The sequence below is a fragment of the Bombus flavifrons genome, chromosome 4 (assembly GCF_040668555.2).
Source record: "Bombus flavifrons isolate JBK064 chromosome 4, iyBomFlav1_principal, whole genome shotgun sequence".
Classification (NCBI taxonomy): domain Eukaryota; kingdom Metazoa; phylum Arthropoda; class Insecta; order Hymenoptera; family Apidae; genus Bombus; species Bombus flavifrons.
This window is the reverse complement of record NC_138445.1, coordinates 17,382,275-17,399,394: the sequence shown is the minus strand read 5'-3', so window position 1 is coordinate 17,399,394 and position 17,120 is coordinate 17,382,275. Positions and strand designations below refer to the sequence as shown.

At 37.6% G+C, this 17,120-nt stretch overlaps 1 protein-coding gene across 7 annotated transcripts in view; it reads left to right on the top strand.

Moving 5' to 3' along the window:
- Positions 1-17,120, top strand: part of Nhe2 (Na[+]/H[+] hydrogen exchanger 2) — a 44,013-nt gene that overhangs the window by 18,014 nt on the left and 8,879 nt on the right. For 5 of the 7 annotated variants that reach the window (XM_069111761.1, XM_069111758.1, XM_069111760.1 and 2 more), the window contains 10 exons: positions 198-415; positions 3,086-3,288; positions 10,651-10,740; positions 12,412-12,482; positions 13,403-13,618; positions 14,668-14,803; positions 16,036-16,197; positions 16,309-16,378; positions 16,465-16,569; positions 16,858-16,959. In XM_069111761.1, coding sequence (XP_068967862.1) covers positions 198-415; positions 3,086-3,288; positions 10,651-10,740; positions 12,412-12,482; positions 13,403-13,618; positions 14,668-14,803; positions 16,036-16,197; positions 16,309-16,378; positions 16,465-16,569; positions 16,858-16,959 — 1,373 coding nt within the window. The remainder of the gene's footprint in view (positions 1-197; positions 416-3,085; positions 3,289-10,650; positions 10,741-12,411; positions 12,483-13,402; positions 13,619-14,667; positions 14,804-16,035; positions 16,198-16,308; positions 16,379-16,464; positions 16,570-16,857; positions 16,960-17,120) is intronic. The other 2 variants (XM_069111762.1, XM_069111763.1) reach the window with 2 other exon arrangements.

The following is a 17,120-nucleotide window of genomic DNA, read 5'->3' as shown; positions in this document are numbered from 1 at the left end:
AAATCGAATCGACGTCATTGGCTCGTAGCCCGTCGATTTCGTAAACCCCTCGGATCGTATACGTTCGAATTAATTTCGACGACGTTTGGGAAACTGGCCGAATGGCGATCGATACGCGGGTATCCTAACGTTTCTCGAACCACCCCTCTACGTGTCGTCCACCCTCGTCGATTAACCGTGACCTCTGTATGTCGTAGGATCACCTTCTGCGGCATCACAATGAAGAATTACGTGGAGGCGAATATCTCGCACAAATCGCACACAACCGTCAAATACACGATGAAGATGTTGTCAAGCAGCTCGGAAACCATCATATTTATGTTCCTCGGAGTCGCTACGGTGAACAACCGTCACGACTGGAACACGTGGTTCGTCGTCATGACCATCGTATTCTGCTCGGTTTATCGAATCGTTGGTGAGTAATGTCAAGGTCGATGCCGTATCCTATACGATGACCACACACAAGGGCAGAATATAAGTTGTAAGATACGCTCACGAACGTATTGCAACGTATTTTTCACTTCTATCCGCCTCTGCTCGCCAAATATACCGATAGAATCTCGTTATTATTTATGGCGGTCTTTACGAAACTTAAACTTACGAACACATAGGCAAGAAAGTTGTCCGTGGTCATCGGTGACCTTCGTTTTACCGAACTTTTTGAAACGATTAAGATAAGATAAATTTCACGGACTAAAGTATTTTCCACGATGTGAATGACTTACGGATAATATCGTTGGAGAAAGGTTACGCAAATACGACATATCATATTTTGCAACAATTAAACGCACGATGTATTAGGTTGTCCGTTTCGTAAGGTGATAATAGATGAACAACAATTTCTCTGTTATATTATTTTATTGAATTTGGTGTTATTATGTTCGTGCGTAATTCAATAAACTAATATAAAACAAAAAGCATTAAACACGCGTCTATTATTTCCTTATGAAACGAAAGAAATTTTTCGGACAATAATATATTTCAACGTTTTTGCGACTCACAGGGCAAAATACATCGAATTCTCGTGGCAGTCAACGCGTTCTAGTACTTTGAAAGCCCGTAAAAGTTGGTTGAAGCAATTCATTCCCGAGAAAGACGAAAGATCTTTCGAGAAAATATTCGTCGAGTTATACGTGGTAAAAAAATGAACTCTCCGGTCGAATCTTTCTTAGCTGTCGTTACGAACCTTCCTGTCGTGTATGTGCCTAACTCTCGCGACAGTAATCTGGTCACGTGACTCCAGCTATCGAGCTGCACGATTCGAATTTGACACAGACAGAAAGAGACGGAAAGAGAGAGTTGTTAATGCTATCAAGAGATAAAGAAGTCTTAAGCTAAACCGATCATGGCTTATCGAGTGTCACTTACTTAGAGAATGGTTACGCGGCCGTGTCAAGAATAAGGCGTTTCTCGTGTTTTGCTATTTGTCTTTTTACGGAATATCGATCCGGACTGAAGGGAAACTTGGCACGAAACTAAGCATTGTTTCTTGTTTTTTGGTGTAATTTGGATGGCGGAAGGAGCGAAGATTAGGGTGGAATATGTGCTTCGGATGGAGCCTTGTTTTAGGTGGATGATCGCTCGTCTGGTATATTAACCTCTTAAGAGATCACAAAGTTCAGGATCATAGTACAACGTCTCTTCTTATCGTATTATTTTATTATGTTTATAAAATGATGTTAAAAATTACTTTTTGAAAAGAATTTTATTCTCGTATTTATCGTGGAGGAAATTAGACGCGTGAAGATTATATACGAGACGAATAATGTTAGGAAATAGTTGAAAAAGCTTGAGAAAAATGATCGACGTCATTTTTGGTCATTAGATCGGACAGAAAATTCAAGAGCGTTAAATGTACCAATATCTCGTAGAAGGTTAATAGATTAGAAAATGAAGCGAAAAGAGTAATTGCAAGATAAAAAAAAGTTAAAAAATTAGGAAATATGAAATTGCATGTTACAACCCCTAAGTAATATATTTCCGTTGCCCGCAATCTCGATTATCCAAATAGCCAATCCCGAAAATTGATATTGGCCATTAGACAAACGCAGAGAATAATCTTGAAGAAGCACGAATTTTTCTGATCTATCCCTTCCCTTAAGACGCGAAATATATCGAAAGACACTTAACGAGATTCGTCTGGCTCCTTCCACAACCGGCAGTTTACATCACGGATTACTGTCACGAGCTTACGGCTTCCTGTTCCATCGGCGGTTTATCGCCAAATCGTCAGCCAGCGGCGACACTTAAAAAATTCATCGCTGTCTCTATAGATATACCTTGGGAATATTCTGCTTTCCACCATCTACAGCCCGGTATTTCCTTTTTCCCTCTTGACTCTTTTCTTTTTATTTTGCGAAATAAAAGATGCGATTAACCGCAACTTTTTATTCCCAGATAAAGTACGTAAGCTACTGCTCGTTCTTTCAAAAACGTTGCAATTAAATACAGCTTTTCGTTGTCATATGAGAAATGGGAACTAACGTCTATCTCGAATAAAAATATATTCGATCACAGTGTATACGTCGACTAAAAAAGTGCGAACTACTGATTGTTGTAAATAGAAATTTTCCTTTCCCTTTTCCATTACGATTAATCACAGGCCTTCGTCGTGGAAGATGGAAATTTGTATTTATCGCGAATATATTTCCCATTTACAGAAAGGGCTTGCGATTGCTCGTAGTTGCGACGTTACATACAAATTGGAAATTAATGATTTCTTTGGAGCGAAATTTTTTCGATCGTCGAAAAAATTCCAATTAACCGCGTTCCTTCGTTGATGCGCGACATACGAAGAGAAATTTTTTGGATGCAAATTTGTTCATCGACGTATGCAACAATGCGAGGACAAAATTCTTTACGCACCAAAGATAATTATCGTAAATAGAAATTTTCTCTTTCCTACGATCAAACATAGCTTCCTTCCGGTGTTACGTCAAAGTGTACAAGTTAATAATTATTGGAAACAGACGTAGAACTCACGACGTATAAATAGACACGTGATTAGCTTTTGAGTCAGATCTGTAGAGGATTATCAGCGACGAAATGGGCAAACGCATTGAGTCAGACTGAAATCGAATTTCAGGCGTGATCTTACTGACAGCCTTGGCTAATCAATTTCGACTGCACAAGCTGAACAAGGTGGAGAAGTTCGTGATGTCTTACGGTGGCTTACGAGGTGCTGTAGCGTTTGCTCTGGTCCTGCTGATCGACCCAAAGCACGTGTCCTTGCAGCCGATGTTCGTCACCACTACGATAGCAGTCATCTACTTCACGGTGTTCATACAGGTAAGACAACGATAACACGATCAATCAAGAGTAACCTCGCAGTACGTTAACGAATAGACCGAGGGAAATCAAATATTACGGTTTATGTCTCGGGAAACAATTCGTATCTCGACTGCGATAATATTAGAAACTATCGTTAATCTGGCCTGTTAGAAAAATAAAAGGGAATAATTCATTTTTACAGATTATAAACTACTTTAAAATAAAATATAGAGTATACGAATAACTTAATATGGATTCATAGAAGGAATTTTATTAGCGGAATCGAGAAGATCGATTAATCATTTTTTTTTTTTTTAGTAAAAAAAATATTACAACGAAATTATTAAAATTTATATCGATACTTTTTTCTAATTTTCGATAAAGGAAACGTAATTAGTTTAAAAGTCTCTTTTATTATCCCAGCTACCCGTTTTTAATTAAAACGCGTGTTTAGTAAAAATTTGTCCCACGTCTATAGCTTTGAAACAAAGTTACCGTTCGATACAAATAATATAGAAATATCTCGAATTAAATACTTAATATCCGCTCGTGTCAGATCGCGAACAAAATTTCCTTAATAGAAAGAACGATCAATCCAACATTCACGAGGAAGCTAAATCGCGATCGTTATCGTATTTGCTTTTATTACTACAGATATTAACGTTATTAATAATAAGCTAGCAATACGACCAAGTATTACTGGTAATACTGATATTTCCATACTCTTCAGGTTTCCCTCTAACCGTTAATGATTACAATATTAAAATCCCGCAACCGCTTTGTAACGTTAAATATCACAAAATCTCTTAATTCAGAGGTAGTCTTTATAATTAACTATACTACGCGTCACGAAATGACGCCGTTAACGTCGTTCTAAGCCCTTAGATATTGTCAGAGTTGGGAAATTAAATAGAAAGGATGGAAGCAAGCGAGCCTTCGAGTTCGAGTCGGAGCGTTTTCTTGTGTTTCGAGTGGTGGAATAACTCGGCGAACTTTTCACGGATATTTGCCTTAAAAGAAGACATTTAAGCAAATAGTTGAGATTTGTGCATTACGTTCTTTTCATCTCCGTTGCCAGCATTGTTACGCGCAGTTTCCATCGAGTACTATGGCCTCGGTTATGCTTGCTTTTACGTTTGCCATTATAACTTCATGCTGCCTCTCCTTTTTGCGTCTTTCGTTTGGATTGTCCCAATACATCCCAGAATTGTTTCGTAGACAACAGTTGTTTAAACCAATGAGGTTCAACGTTACCTTCCCGCGTGGTCTCGTTCCATTTGCGTAAAACTTTAAATTAAACTTCACCGTAATCTAACGCACGGTACGCTCGAATGTGTTTTCGTTATGTTACGTTTTAATGTGAAGTTATTCCGTGGAGTTATTTAACTCGGCAGGATATTCGAGTCACGTTGAATTTGACTAAAAAATAGTTCGCCTCGTAAAATCTCAGCTACGAAGAATTTACAAGCGATTTATATTTGAAAACAGACTTAATCGTTAATGACATAATAAACAGCGAAATATATCTCGTACGTTGGCAGCTCGACAGCCATAATTTTCTACGAGATATAATTTCTGCTTGTCGGAAGAAGAGAAATCTGCTTAATTAATTTTAATATTCTCACTCGTAATTATCGTAATCCGGTAGCCTGTGTACGTTACTTTGTTATTTTATTGATTCTTATACAATAGGTTGTTCACTCACTCAAATTTTGTCTTTCTTCCGTTAATATATTAAAAGCTAGTAGTATTTCATAATATCGCGAGCTTTGTTATTCTGTGCAAAGTTGAAGATTGATTTTTGAGATGTTGTAGCTTGGATGACACAAATAACCCACCCTACCTGTGCCATACGAAGAGATAACAATAAAGAAAGGTTGCTCGATTCAGGACAGAACGACGCGATAGTAGGAATACCCCCTACCTCTAAATCAACATTTCACCCCGAGAGCCCGTTGTTCGTGAGAAGTAAACTTTGAGAAATGTTGATTCAGACTCGAGAACCATTCATTGGCTCGGCCGGGCCGAAGCCATTTTTACGAATTTTCTCGATTCCCTCTGATTTTAATATACCAGGTACATCGATAGGTGGACCAAAGTTTCTCGGAAATGAATGATTTTTCGAAACTCTGGAAGGTTCCGGCATTAATAATTATTGGAGCACGCAGGTTAAAAGGTTGCAAGGAAGAAGAAACTTAAATGGCTTTTACCTCTAAGTATTTAAGATGACAGCTTTTAAAGTCTCTTCTCGTTTGTAAAATTAAAAAGCGGTTTAGATAAAAAGAAAAAAAAAAGAAAAATGTTCAGGAAATAAAGTTACGTAAGACGAAATGCAATTTCTTCGTCTTTCAGCATTAATCATACTAATTTTTAATATTAGTGCTATCTAAAATATTCATAGATATTCAACTAGAGAAAGAACGCATATATAAATTATTCCAAGACATTTATTAAAAATAAAAGAAAATTATACGAAGGAAAGAACGCAATTTCCTTCGTTACACTGAACCAAGATATATGGAAAGAATGAAAGGAAATATACAAACGTAACTGAAACATTTATATTCGATTTGATCGTTGCTCGTGCAAACTACCTAATAACGTTTCATAAAAGGCTAGCAGCGATGCGACGTATGGGAATTCATACGCCGGAACCTGTTATCACAGTTTGTACTACTAAGTATCGTGGATACGCGTTAACCGGGAAATACGCGAACATTCACTACTTGTCTCGGTCATTTTGTCATTACAGACCGACTACTATCGAAGTGTCGAGTTTTGCTCGACTCGCGCGACTTTACAACGATCACCGCACATCGTCTAGTGAACGCAAACATACTGCGTTATAATATTTCCGATCGTAATATCGGTGTATGCGTGAACATACCACGTGGAGGAAGTTCCTTTTTTTTCTTTTATACTGCATGTGTGCACGCATGTATATATAGGGTACATCAAGGTACGAGCCGAAGGGAGGAGATCGTTCGAAGCTTGGAAATTTGTCAAAAATAAAATTATTGTGTCTTCCTGTACTTCTTATTTTATAAAGAAATCTTTCTTCTGTCTGTACGAAGCTTTAAACGAAACAGTTACATTCTGTATCTTATTATTTATCTTGGCATTTAGTATAACACATATTTTTCAGAAATATCGCACGATAAACCTAATGACAAAATTTTAGACGTAACTAATCATTATAATATCAATATTAATATAAAATAATTGAGCGTTATAATATTTCTTATCGTAATATCGGTATATACGTGAACATACCACGTGGAGGAAATTCCTTTTTTGTTTTCTTTCATACTGCATGCATGCATGTATACGTAGGATACATCGAAAATCATGGTACGAGCCAAAGGGAGGAGATCGCTCGAAGCTTGGAAATTTGTCAAAATTAAAATTACGGTGTCTTCCTGTACTTCTTATTTTATAAACTTCCTTCTGTCTGTATACCTGACGAATCTTCGATCTTCTCGAGAACGAAGCTGTAAACGAAACAATTACATTCTGTATCTTTTTATTTACCTTGTGCCATATAGTATAACATATATTTTTCAGAAATATCGCACGATAAACCTAATGACAAAATTTTAGACGTAACTGATCATTATAATATCAATATTAATATAAAATAATTGAGCGTTATAATATTTCTTATCGTAATATCGGTATATACGTGAACATACCACGTGGAGGAAATTCCTTTTTTGTTTTCTTTCATACTGCATGCATGCATGCATGTATACGTAGGATATATCGAAAATCATGGTACGAGCCAAAGGGAGGAGATCGTTCGAAGCTTGGAAATTTGTCAAAATTAAAATTACGGTGTCTTCCTGTACTTCTTATCTTATAAAGAAATCTTTCTTCTGTCTGTACGAAGCTTTAAACGAAACAATTACATTCTGTATCTTTTTATTTACCTTGTGCCATATAGTATAACATATATTTTTCAAAAATATCGCACGATAAACCTAATGACAAAATTTTAGACGTAATCGATCATTAGACAAATACTTTCTACGCCTACTGTAAGCGAGACGTTCTTTTGTCCGCCATTATATGTGCAAGAAATTCGACGATGTCTTCTCCAGCGTTGCCTTAGAAATTTTACAATGTCTCCGGCATTTCTCGCGTAAGTTATCGCGCTATGCAAAAGGATCGTGCCGGATATCGCGGAGCATGCCGTCGATATCGAATTTCCGATCGACTGCACGACAAAGTCGATGGTGTTTCTAGACTTAATGGAGGCCCAGAGCGGTAGTTCCGCGGAGGTCGCAAACAGGACGCGCCTTCAGGATGAAAGGAGCATGTTTTTCTATCTAGTCGTTTTTTGCTCGAGGCGCTTTAACCGTTGCAGTTTAATTACATTGCTATTCTATTTGGCCACGCTTCTTTTAAACTCGATTTCATTCATCAGCGAAGAGATTCGACGAAATTAAAGCGAATAACTATGTAGGAAGTGTTAATAAATTGCATTGGATTTTTCCACCCAGTCTCGTGATATTTTTGTCCCAAAACACGCGCAAAGGTACGATCTCTATATTACAATTATTCGTATCAAGTTATCTCTTCATTTAAATTAATTTACTCGAATACAAATATTTCCCAAAATTTGTTCTATTTTTTAATATGCACTGTGTTTCTTCCCATTAAAGAAATTTACATAGAAATCAGAATAAATAATGTATTTAATAAAGAAATGGTATTTATGACAGATAAATATGGACACCTCGATCGATTGTCAGCTCTTCTCCATCGACCAATATGGTCAATTCCTTTCCTCGTCGATTATTCCATTTAATGTCCAATATCTGATAAATAGAAACGTTTATGTAAATACATCGTCTACTTCTTTCGCAGAAGTTTCTAATAAATAGCCTAATCTTGAAAACTCTACATACAAACTTTTCCAACAACAACTTTGTATAGAATAAAATTAACGATGGAATATCGAATGAAATTAATTTCCCTGAATTACAAGTCTTTCGTTAATCTTCAATATCTTCCCTCTAATAATCTTCCTGCACCTTTCACCTTTTAAACTTTTTAAACCTCCTTTCCTGCGATCCACCGGAGTAAAGAACCGCCTGTCAATTCGTACCGACCTATAATGCGTTCGAATATAATACGCGCAATCACTATGCTTTAGTAGCGCAGATTTATAATAGAGCCAGGCAATCGATGAGTATCGACATAGAGAAAGGTCATCGTCGATCGCGTATTTATAACGCAGCTAACAAAAAGGCAAGCTGCACGCGTTTATATTCTATATACAAGGTGTATGAAAAATTGTGACACAAGGGTGGTTGCTCGTATAGAATTAAGTGAAAGATCCAGAGAAAAGTTTCGTCATACGAAGCTTCATTTCCGAGAAAATCGAAATTGCAAGTTTTTCGAATACGCGTGAACTCCCATTTAACTCCCAAGATTCTAAGGACAATTCATATGAACGATCGACAGAAGAGTATTCCATAAACAATAGCGGATAAAAGAAAGTTCACTCATTTAAAAAAAGTAAATTTGTTACAAGCAAGTATTAGTATGGAGATTGATTACGATTAGAAAGTTTATTAATATTTGTAAAAGGTACATATGTTGTTTCAAGAATATTTGCTCGATAATTCGTGTCACTATACGTCTCTGCATGCACTTTTACGCGACGTAGAATATGCAAGAAAAAGAGATGCACTCAAATATATGCGAGAAGTCTTCAGGGACTTTGAAAGCTTCTGAAAGAAATGACCCTTGGGTAATAATAATCTTTGCGGCGTCTTTTCCTTTGATATCTTGATTGTATCGTCGTAACATAATGATAACATTTAGGTGATTAATTTTTGCATGGAACGCCCTAAATATATTATATTTATTCATTGCTTTCGTTAAACGTTATTTCATTTTGTAATTCAGTGACGTTTACACGTGAAACTTTATTTCGTTCGCCACTGTAAATCAATGGAAAGTAACGTCAACTGTTAACTGTGGAAGCACGAATACTACCATGCTCGATGTATAAATATTGATAATATGCAAATGTCGGAATCTAAATATTAAATAGACGGATTGAACGATTAATTTAGAGTTAGACTTGCAACTATTCATTTCCTTGCTAATTATGTGAATAGATTCGTAGATATAAAAGCTTGTTATATTATAATAAGTCATAATTCCTAATTTTATCTTCCTTTAAATATAAATAACGTATCGCGAGCGGATAGCTATAATACGTTGGGAATACTAACAAAAATATGGCGAGGGTTATTTCGACTCCACCCTGCCAGTTAAACGACGACCCTTTAACCCTTTGCACTCGGAATTTTATTTCCATTTCGTTACCAGCAGCTCCCAACGCTCTTAAGTGTCTTATTTGAAAGTTACTTTAACTAAAAACTAAGACAATTTAAATAAATAAAGGAAGAAAGAAATTCACTTAAATACCAGTTTTATTCACGCTATCGTTGTATTTTTAAGTGTATGATATTTCTCGAAACAATTTCCAGGACGCAATCCTGCTTTTCTTTCGCACGTTTCACGAGAAAAGGTGGGACTGAAAGAATGTCGAGTGGGACTCGACAAAGGAGCTCCTGAGGTAAAAACTGATGTCGAGTCATACTCGACATGACAGTGCCAGGGGTTAATCAACCATCGGTGTAATATCGCATCTGGCGGTGTATTCAAATTCTCTGAAAACGTGTCTAAAGTAATACACATAATTGTGCGATAAAATATTTGGCAATTGAAATTTGTGATTGCAACCAGAAGAAGATATCACAGAAATAGGTACAATTGGGTGCAATACAAAAATCACCGTTCCTCTTCTATTTCTACATTTGAATCTTCAATTTAACATTACTGTTCTCTTTCTACATTTAAATTTCCTCGTTTAGAGCCGCTCATTTAAATCAAATATTCTTCCGCGATATCCCTAAATTTAAATCTTCTTTCTGATGTTCTTTTTCTGTTTCTACGTGCAGATCGTCTACCTGATACTCGTATACACTTACAATCAGTTACAAAAGTATCCAGTCACCTGAATATTTTATATTCGGCGCTTAAAATATCATTTTTCAATCTACTCTATCTTCGACCTATAGAACTCCGTCGCATTACAATAACGTAATGAATATTTGCGAAAAACGGATTTTACCTTCAAACTTTCCCTTTATCATTTTATAATTCTACATAAAATATACCAATCGCTCAACCTTCGAATTGATATCCCGCTGACAAACATTATCCGTCTAAATTCTAGCTCGACCTAATCTAATCTGCATTTGCCAACCGACAATTTAATATCACTCTTTGTCCATCGAACACATTCGTTTACAATGATTCTATCAGAGAAAGATCCACTATCAGAAATTCTATTTCCAGGGAATCACGATCAAGCCGCTCGTAAAAATCCTGAACGTGAAACGGGCAGAGAAGAAGAAACCTACCATGAACGAGAGGATTCACGAACGGGTAAGTTGTTCGTTGTCTTCTACTATTTGTATTTACCTGAGAAAAAAGAAACGTCCGAGACCGGCGATCAGCCATAACGAGCGAAGTGCCACGCTTTGCGATCGATCGTTTAATAAAAAAGTAGCGAGAGAGTACGTTGCGTCGGGGAAAAAGAGTGGCGAACGAAGAGCGGAGAACAGCGGCGCGTTGTATAAATTATAGAGGACGCGTGGTTATACGCCCTTATCGTTCGTGCAAATATTAAAAAAGAGCAGCGAGCCACGATACACGGGAAAATCAATAATCGTTCGTTGGCCGATGTGTACGAGAAGACTGCACTGATTTTCACCGGTAGCCATATTTTCGTAAACGAACGCTGCTGCAGGAAAAGAGCAATTTCCTACGCTTCGTTTTACGTTTGCCACGCGTAGTATTCGTAATAAATTTTTACGCGTATACTGTGCGCGTTAATGCCAAGTATTTTGAAATTTCATTGGCGCTGTAATGATCGTACGTATTGGCAATGTTTGAAGCTAGTCCGATAGTATACAGGATTTTTCCTTTATCTTGTCCGCTACCGCCGCGAAAACGATCCTGTCCACAGGTGACCATAAATAATATTCCTATTCCAAACGAAGATTCAGTCAGATATCTGGGAACGACAGTGGACAGAGGAATGACACGGAAACGACACATCGTAGATAAATCCAAACAACTTAAATGAAAATTTAAAAAATTCTACTGGCTCGCTGGCAGACGTTCCAACTTGAGCGTGCAGAGTAAAATAATGCTATGTAAGGTCGTATCAAAACCTGTTTGGATCTATGGGATCCAACTATGGGGAACAGCGAGTAATTCCAACAGAGAAATTCTTCAACGATTCCAATCGAAAACTCGAAGATCCTTAATAGATGCACCTTGGTATGTTACCAACGAAACGATACATCGCGACCTTGAGATTTATCCAAATTCAGTAACAGATAGAACGTAAGAGTTAACAACCACCAAAATTCATCAGTTGCTCAATTACTTGACACGACGGATCAGATTCGTGGGCTAAAAAGACATTATCCTCTAGATTTAAACATTAGACTCGGCTAGAATCAAACATACGATAATCACCTATTATACACGACATAGTACCACGCCTGAATAATTTACTTGTAATTCTCAATGAGAATTGATTGTAAAATCCTTCCAAAAAAAAAAAAAAATCTTGTCCGCTATATCTTCGTTACCTTTGCAGATACAGGAAGATGTACGAGGAAGAAGTTCTTTGGTTCAGAACGGCGAATATCGTGATTAATGATTTTTTTTCCGTCCAAGGTCGTTCTTTTCCACTTTAACCGAATACGGAAACTTAGAAATATCGTAGATAATTACTCGTTTAATAATTCTTCTTATCTCTGGAAAACGCACGCTCGTACTAATTGTGTTGTAACTAAATGTACACGTTTTCAGAATCGTTTAAAATTTTGCCAATATAACGACGATAGTTGGATGTTGTTACAGTGTTGATGAACTTTCAGAATGTTTCGTGTAACACGCGTAATACGTTGATAGAAAATGTCGACAAATGCGGGAATGTTTTCGTAATCATCTTGCTTGCATGTTATCTTGCTGGATAAGGGAAAATAACAAGCGCGTGATAAATCCGGCGGAGTAAAGGAAAATGGCATCTCCGTTTTACAGATAATGGACCACGTGATGGCTGGGGTCGAGGACATTTTGGGCAAGCACGGCAATTACCATGTTCGAGACAAGTATGCATAATTTCTGAATATATTACGCTGTATAACGAATATCGTTGCAGGCTAAAGAATAATACGAAATTACGCTTTTTATTGCCGTAATTCAAAGTAAGCACCGGCTCAATTGACTTCAATTTCAAAGTAAAATCTGGCCTTCTTTTTCCGTGTTTTGAAATGATTTAATCAAATCGACGCTCGTAAAGTCGAACATCTTTGTAAACTGTTTTCAAAATATCGTTAAGTCGTCGAATGAAACGATAGACCGTAGCCTTTTACAAACATACGAGTTACGAATGAAAATAACCGTGGAATATTCTTTTCGTCATAAAATAACAGTAATATAAGATGTTGTTGAAAAATGACATTTATCATGCAACAAACTAGCGTTTAACGTTCGTTAACATCGAACGTAACATTTTCTCTGGCGTTTGCGTTCTTTCGGCCACTGATTCTTCTCATACGTTGAAAAACACGGGCAAAGTTTATTGACTTTTCTCTCCCCTAGTAGGATGACTCACGAGTCGTTGAAGATGGTGATGCGGGATGCAGATGATCCTGATCACCAGAGTACATTCACCATCATAAATTATTTACTACGGTTTCACGATGGACAAGAAGTTTCCTAATCTTTTTCGGAAACGTGAAAAGAATTTCTTAAACTTCCAAAATATTTAATAATAATTTCAAAATGACCTTCCGATAATCGAGATTCCATAATTACTGTGACATATTCATTTTAAATTCCAAGTAGAAGAGAAACGACGCTATTCTGAGAAATATCGTAAAAATCAAACTCCAACATATCTATATTAATGACGTACTTTGAAAATGATTGTTTAAATCTATTAATCCTTTGATCTCGTAATCTGATATTTCATCTTTAAATATTCGCTCCTCGTTTCGTCATCTTGTTTCTTTCTTTTGTTTCACAGATTCAAGCGGTTCGATAATAAATTCGTTCGCCCGTACCTAGTGAGGGATCACTGTGGCGCGGAACCGAAAATATTGGAAACGTACTCGAAGCTCGCGATGAAAGACGCTTTGGATTACATTAGAAGGAACGCGTCCACCATCGGCAATATCAGCGGAACTGAAAGCATGTCGGCGATATTCCGCAACTATAGCAACACAGGACAGTTCAATGGAAGGTAGGGCTCCATTCTTTTCTTCCCTCGACTCTTCGTTTCTCTTTCCATTCTTTCCAATCGTTGGCACGCTGAGTTATCTTCGTTCGTACCTGACCTGTTTACTTGCACAATAAGGAGCACGATGAATGCTTCTTTGATCGTAACAGATGTGTACGCCATCCCTTTGTCTCCCTGGTGAAAATGTATTAATTATCGAGGAAAGTTTTCCCGATGAAACAGAAGAAATCGTTGCGAACGAAATTTCTTTGAGCTCGATCCACCTCGCAGTCCAATGCTTTGTTTCCGTTAGTTCGGTGTCACAAAAAATTGACAATGGAGTTAAAATATTCCGACTATAATCCTTTTTACCTTTAACATCTTTTTATGAATCAAGACAAGCGAAAATTTGATTCTGTGATTTTCTTACTTGTCGACCTGGAAACCAGTTAAACAAGTAATTTCTATTACCGTAAAAATCCTATTAATCGTATTAACGGAAAAGTACCAAATATAGAGACGTACATTCTGGTTGATCGTAAAAATATCGCTTACGTATCGACTGTTTCGTTTAAATTATGATCAATCGGTCGTACGACCTTCATACCTTTACAATGTAGTACCGTTGGATGTCTTGTAAAACATAGATGAAAGTTTCTTTTCTTCCTTGCATTACGTACATTGTCTTATACCTTTCGTTTTAATCTCTTCGGTAGAAGCTTTATACACTTTCGTACTTTTATCGTCGACAACGCTGTTAACGAAAAAGAAACAGGAGAAGCAATTTCTATTATTGTAAAAGTCCCGTCACATCGGTCAGATCGAAAGGACACGACGCGAAGTAACTTTCCATCCGGTGCAATGTCCTGTTATATGCTGCAGCGTTAGAAAATGCCGTAGGGTGTCGATGACTCCCTGCATGACTCACCCCGTATACACCCTGGCCAAGGAGCATAACCGAAGATAAGTCTGCATTGTATCTCGATCGAACGGTGGACCCTCCTCGAAACACAGTATCGATCTTGAAGTGGCAGCCCGTCATAAAAATGTAGTCTCATTCTTTCTCCTTCCAGTCCGAGTTGCAGCCAGCTTGAAGCGGGCTGGAATATTGATCTCCAAGAACTGGAGTACAACCCTTCCAAGAAGGACTTGACGGACGCCAGGATCCACCACCTATTGGCCGAAGAACTTTGCAAGCCATACAAGAGGGTAAGAAACTCACTTTTTGCTGAGTATTCAAATTTTATGTGTGTATATATATATACATATCGTGTATGCATGTCCCTGAAAACCTTGCTGACGAGGACTGATTTTTTTTTCTTCGAAGGATAATCGTATCGCTGCTTGGAACTTCAGCTGTCGATATTATCCTTTAATTATATTACGTAATGGTATTATGCGAGACTTAGAAGACAAGTGGTACGAGTGGTGAGATCTGCAATTTGAGAAAATTGCAGCTTTGAAAGTTTCAGATTCAGGAAGACTTAGTCAATTGCGAAGCTTTTCAAGAAAGGCGCGCATAAGACAAAATGAATAGAATAAATCGTATTGGAAATTTCTATTGTTATTTTTCAACGTTGGCCACGTCGGAATTTAGATAGTCCGAATTTCATTTCGTTCTTCTCGTGTTTAGAAATAAAAATTTCATAGTCGTTTATAATTTTCGTGAAACGGAATATTAATACTTGAGATCAACTTATTAAAATTTCATATACAGGGTGATTGGTAACTGGTGGTACAAGCGGCAAGGGGATGATTCTATGCGAAAAAAGAAGTCGAAAATATAGAATAAAAATTTTTCGTTCGAGGCTTTGTTCTCGAGAAAATCGACTTTGAATTTAGGCTCGGTACGCGTGCACTTTATCGCGTCTCGTTATAACGGATCTCACTGTGGATCGTTGTCTCGATTAACGTTATTTTTTTAAATTTTTAGATTTTTAAATTTTTGAATTTTTGAATTTTTAAATTCTTGAATTTTTAAATTTTTAAATTTTTAAATTTTTAAATTTTTAAATTTTTATTCTATATTTTCGACTTCTTTTTTCGCGTAGAATCACCCCCTTTCCGCTTGTACCACCAGTTACCAACCACCCTGTATTAATTCATATTTTGTACTCTCTTTCTCTCTCTCTCTCTCTCTTTCTTGATGAAATGAAAATCGACATCGACAGCTAAAATTCCACCGACAAAGCTTAATTTTATTTGCAATTCGTAAAAGTCGTTTAAGTTGCTCGCACGCGTGGCGATCGAAAGAAGAACAACAAATGCTCTAAGAGACTTTCGAACCGCCTTGAACGATTGAATCTGCGTGTGCTTCTTTGCCACGACGATTAGTCGAATTGTGTCGCATGTACGTATTCGTGGATATATATGTATATGTTAGAAAAATCCTGCACAAACGAAAAGAACGAAGGCGAATGAGCAAAAACGTTTCTCTACAGCATGGAACGAAACTGTTGCAGCATCGGCGTCTAAGCTACAGCCGACACGCGGTGAACGATCGCGATCTCTCGACCCAAGTCAATTACAAAATGCACATGAACATACGTCGGATGATGGGAGAGCACAAGCATCGTCACAAGCGCAGTAAAAAATTGCTCAAAGTAAGAATGTTCTCGCGTTGACGCGTGTTCTTCCAGTTTATACGAGTTACCATTATATGTCCTGTTCGATTTGCAATTAAAATGTCGTTCCTTCTCTCGACTGAACCGTAGGACGGTAAGCAGAATCACGTGAGTTTTCCGGAGTTCCAGCAGAATGGCTCGACGAAGTTGTTCACACAAGGTAAAATTGGCGAAAGAGATATCGACGCGTTTTTTCGCCGGAAAAAAAGGATCTCGTTTGAATACGTGAATTTTCATTGAACGTAGATTACATCAATGGCGTCCTGTACGAATTGGAGAACGGAGACACGTCAAAGCCTTCGAGCAAAGAGGACTGGGACTCGGCGATTACTTTCACAGCTCGTACTTCCGGTAAGAACAGCCTTTCTCTACTTCTTTTTTTTTTCTACCTTTTTTCGTTCATTTCAGCGAAGCTTTTGGCTACGTCGCGTCGTCGATAGAAAACGGCGCGCAAAGTTCTCGAATTATCCTCTCATCCTCGCGCCGATTCTTTTGACAAATTAGTTCCGCGCAAGATAATTCAACGAGACTTCTTGCCCAAGCGTGTCTTTTGAATATAAAACAGCAGAAGAAAAGGTGTAGCAGCTAATTCCTGTCCCGATTCATAGTTATAATTTTCTCGTCGCTCGATTTCCGTAGACTCGTTGAACGTGAATGTGGACAACCACCACGGCGCCACCACCACTACCTCAATGGACACCATAAATACCGACGATCCCGATATGAAATTAGGACGAGACGGTGAGTTCTTGCTCGTTGTTGATGGTATCGCCAGAGATCGTTCGTCTTTCGATGGACGTCCCGTTCCTTGTGCAAGTGTCGAGTACTTTGCACGATTTAACCGTCTTCGAAATTCTTTTCGACGGCGTAAGAAGAATTGTCGGATACTCTGATAGCGAAAA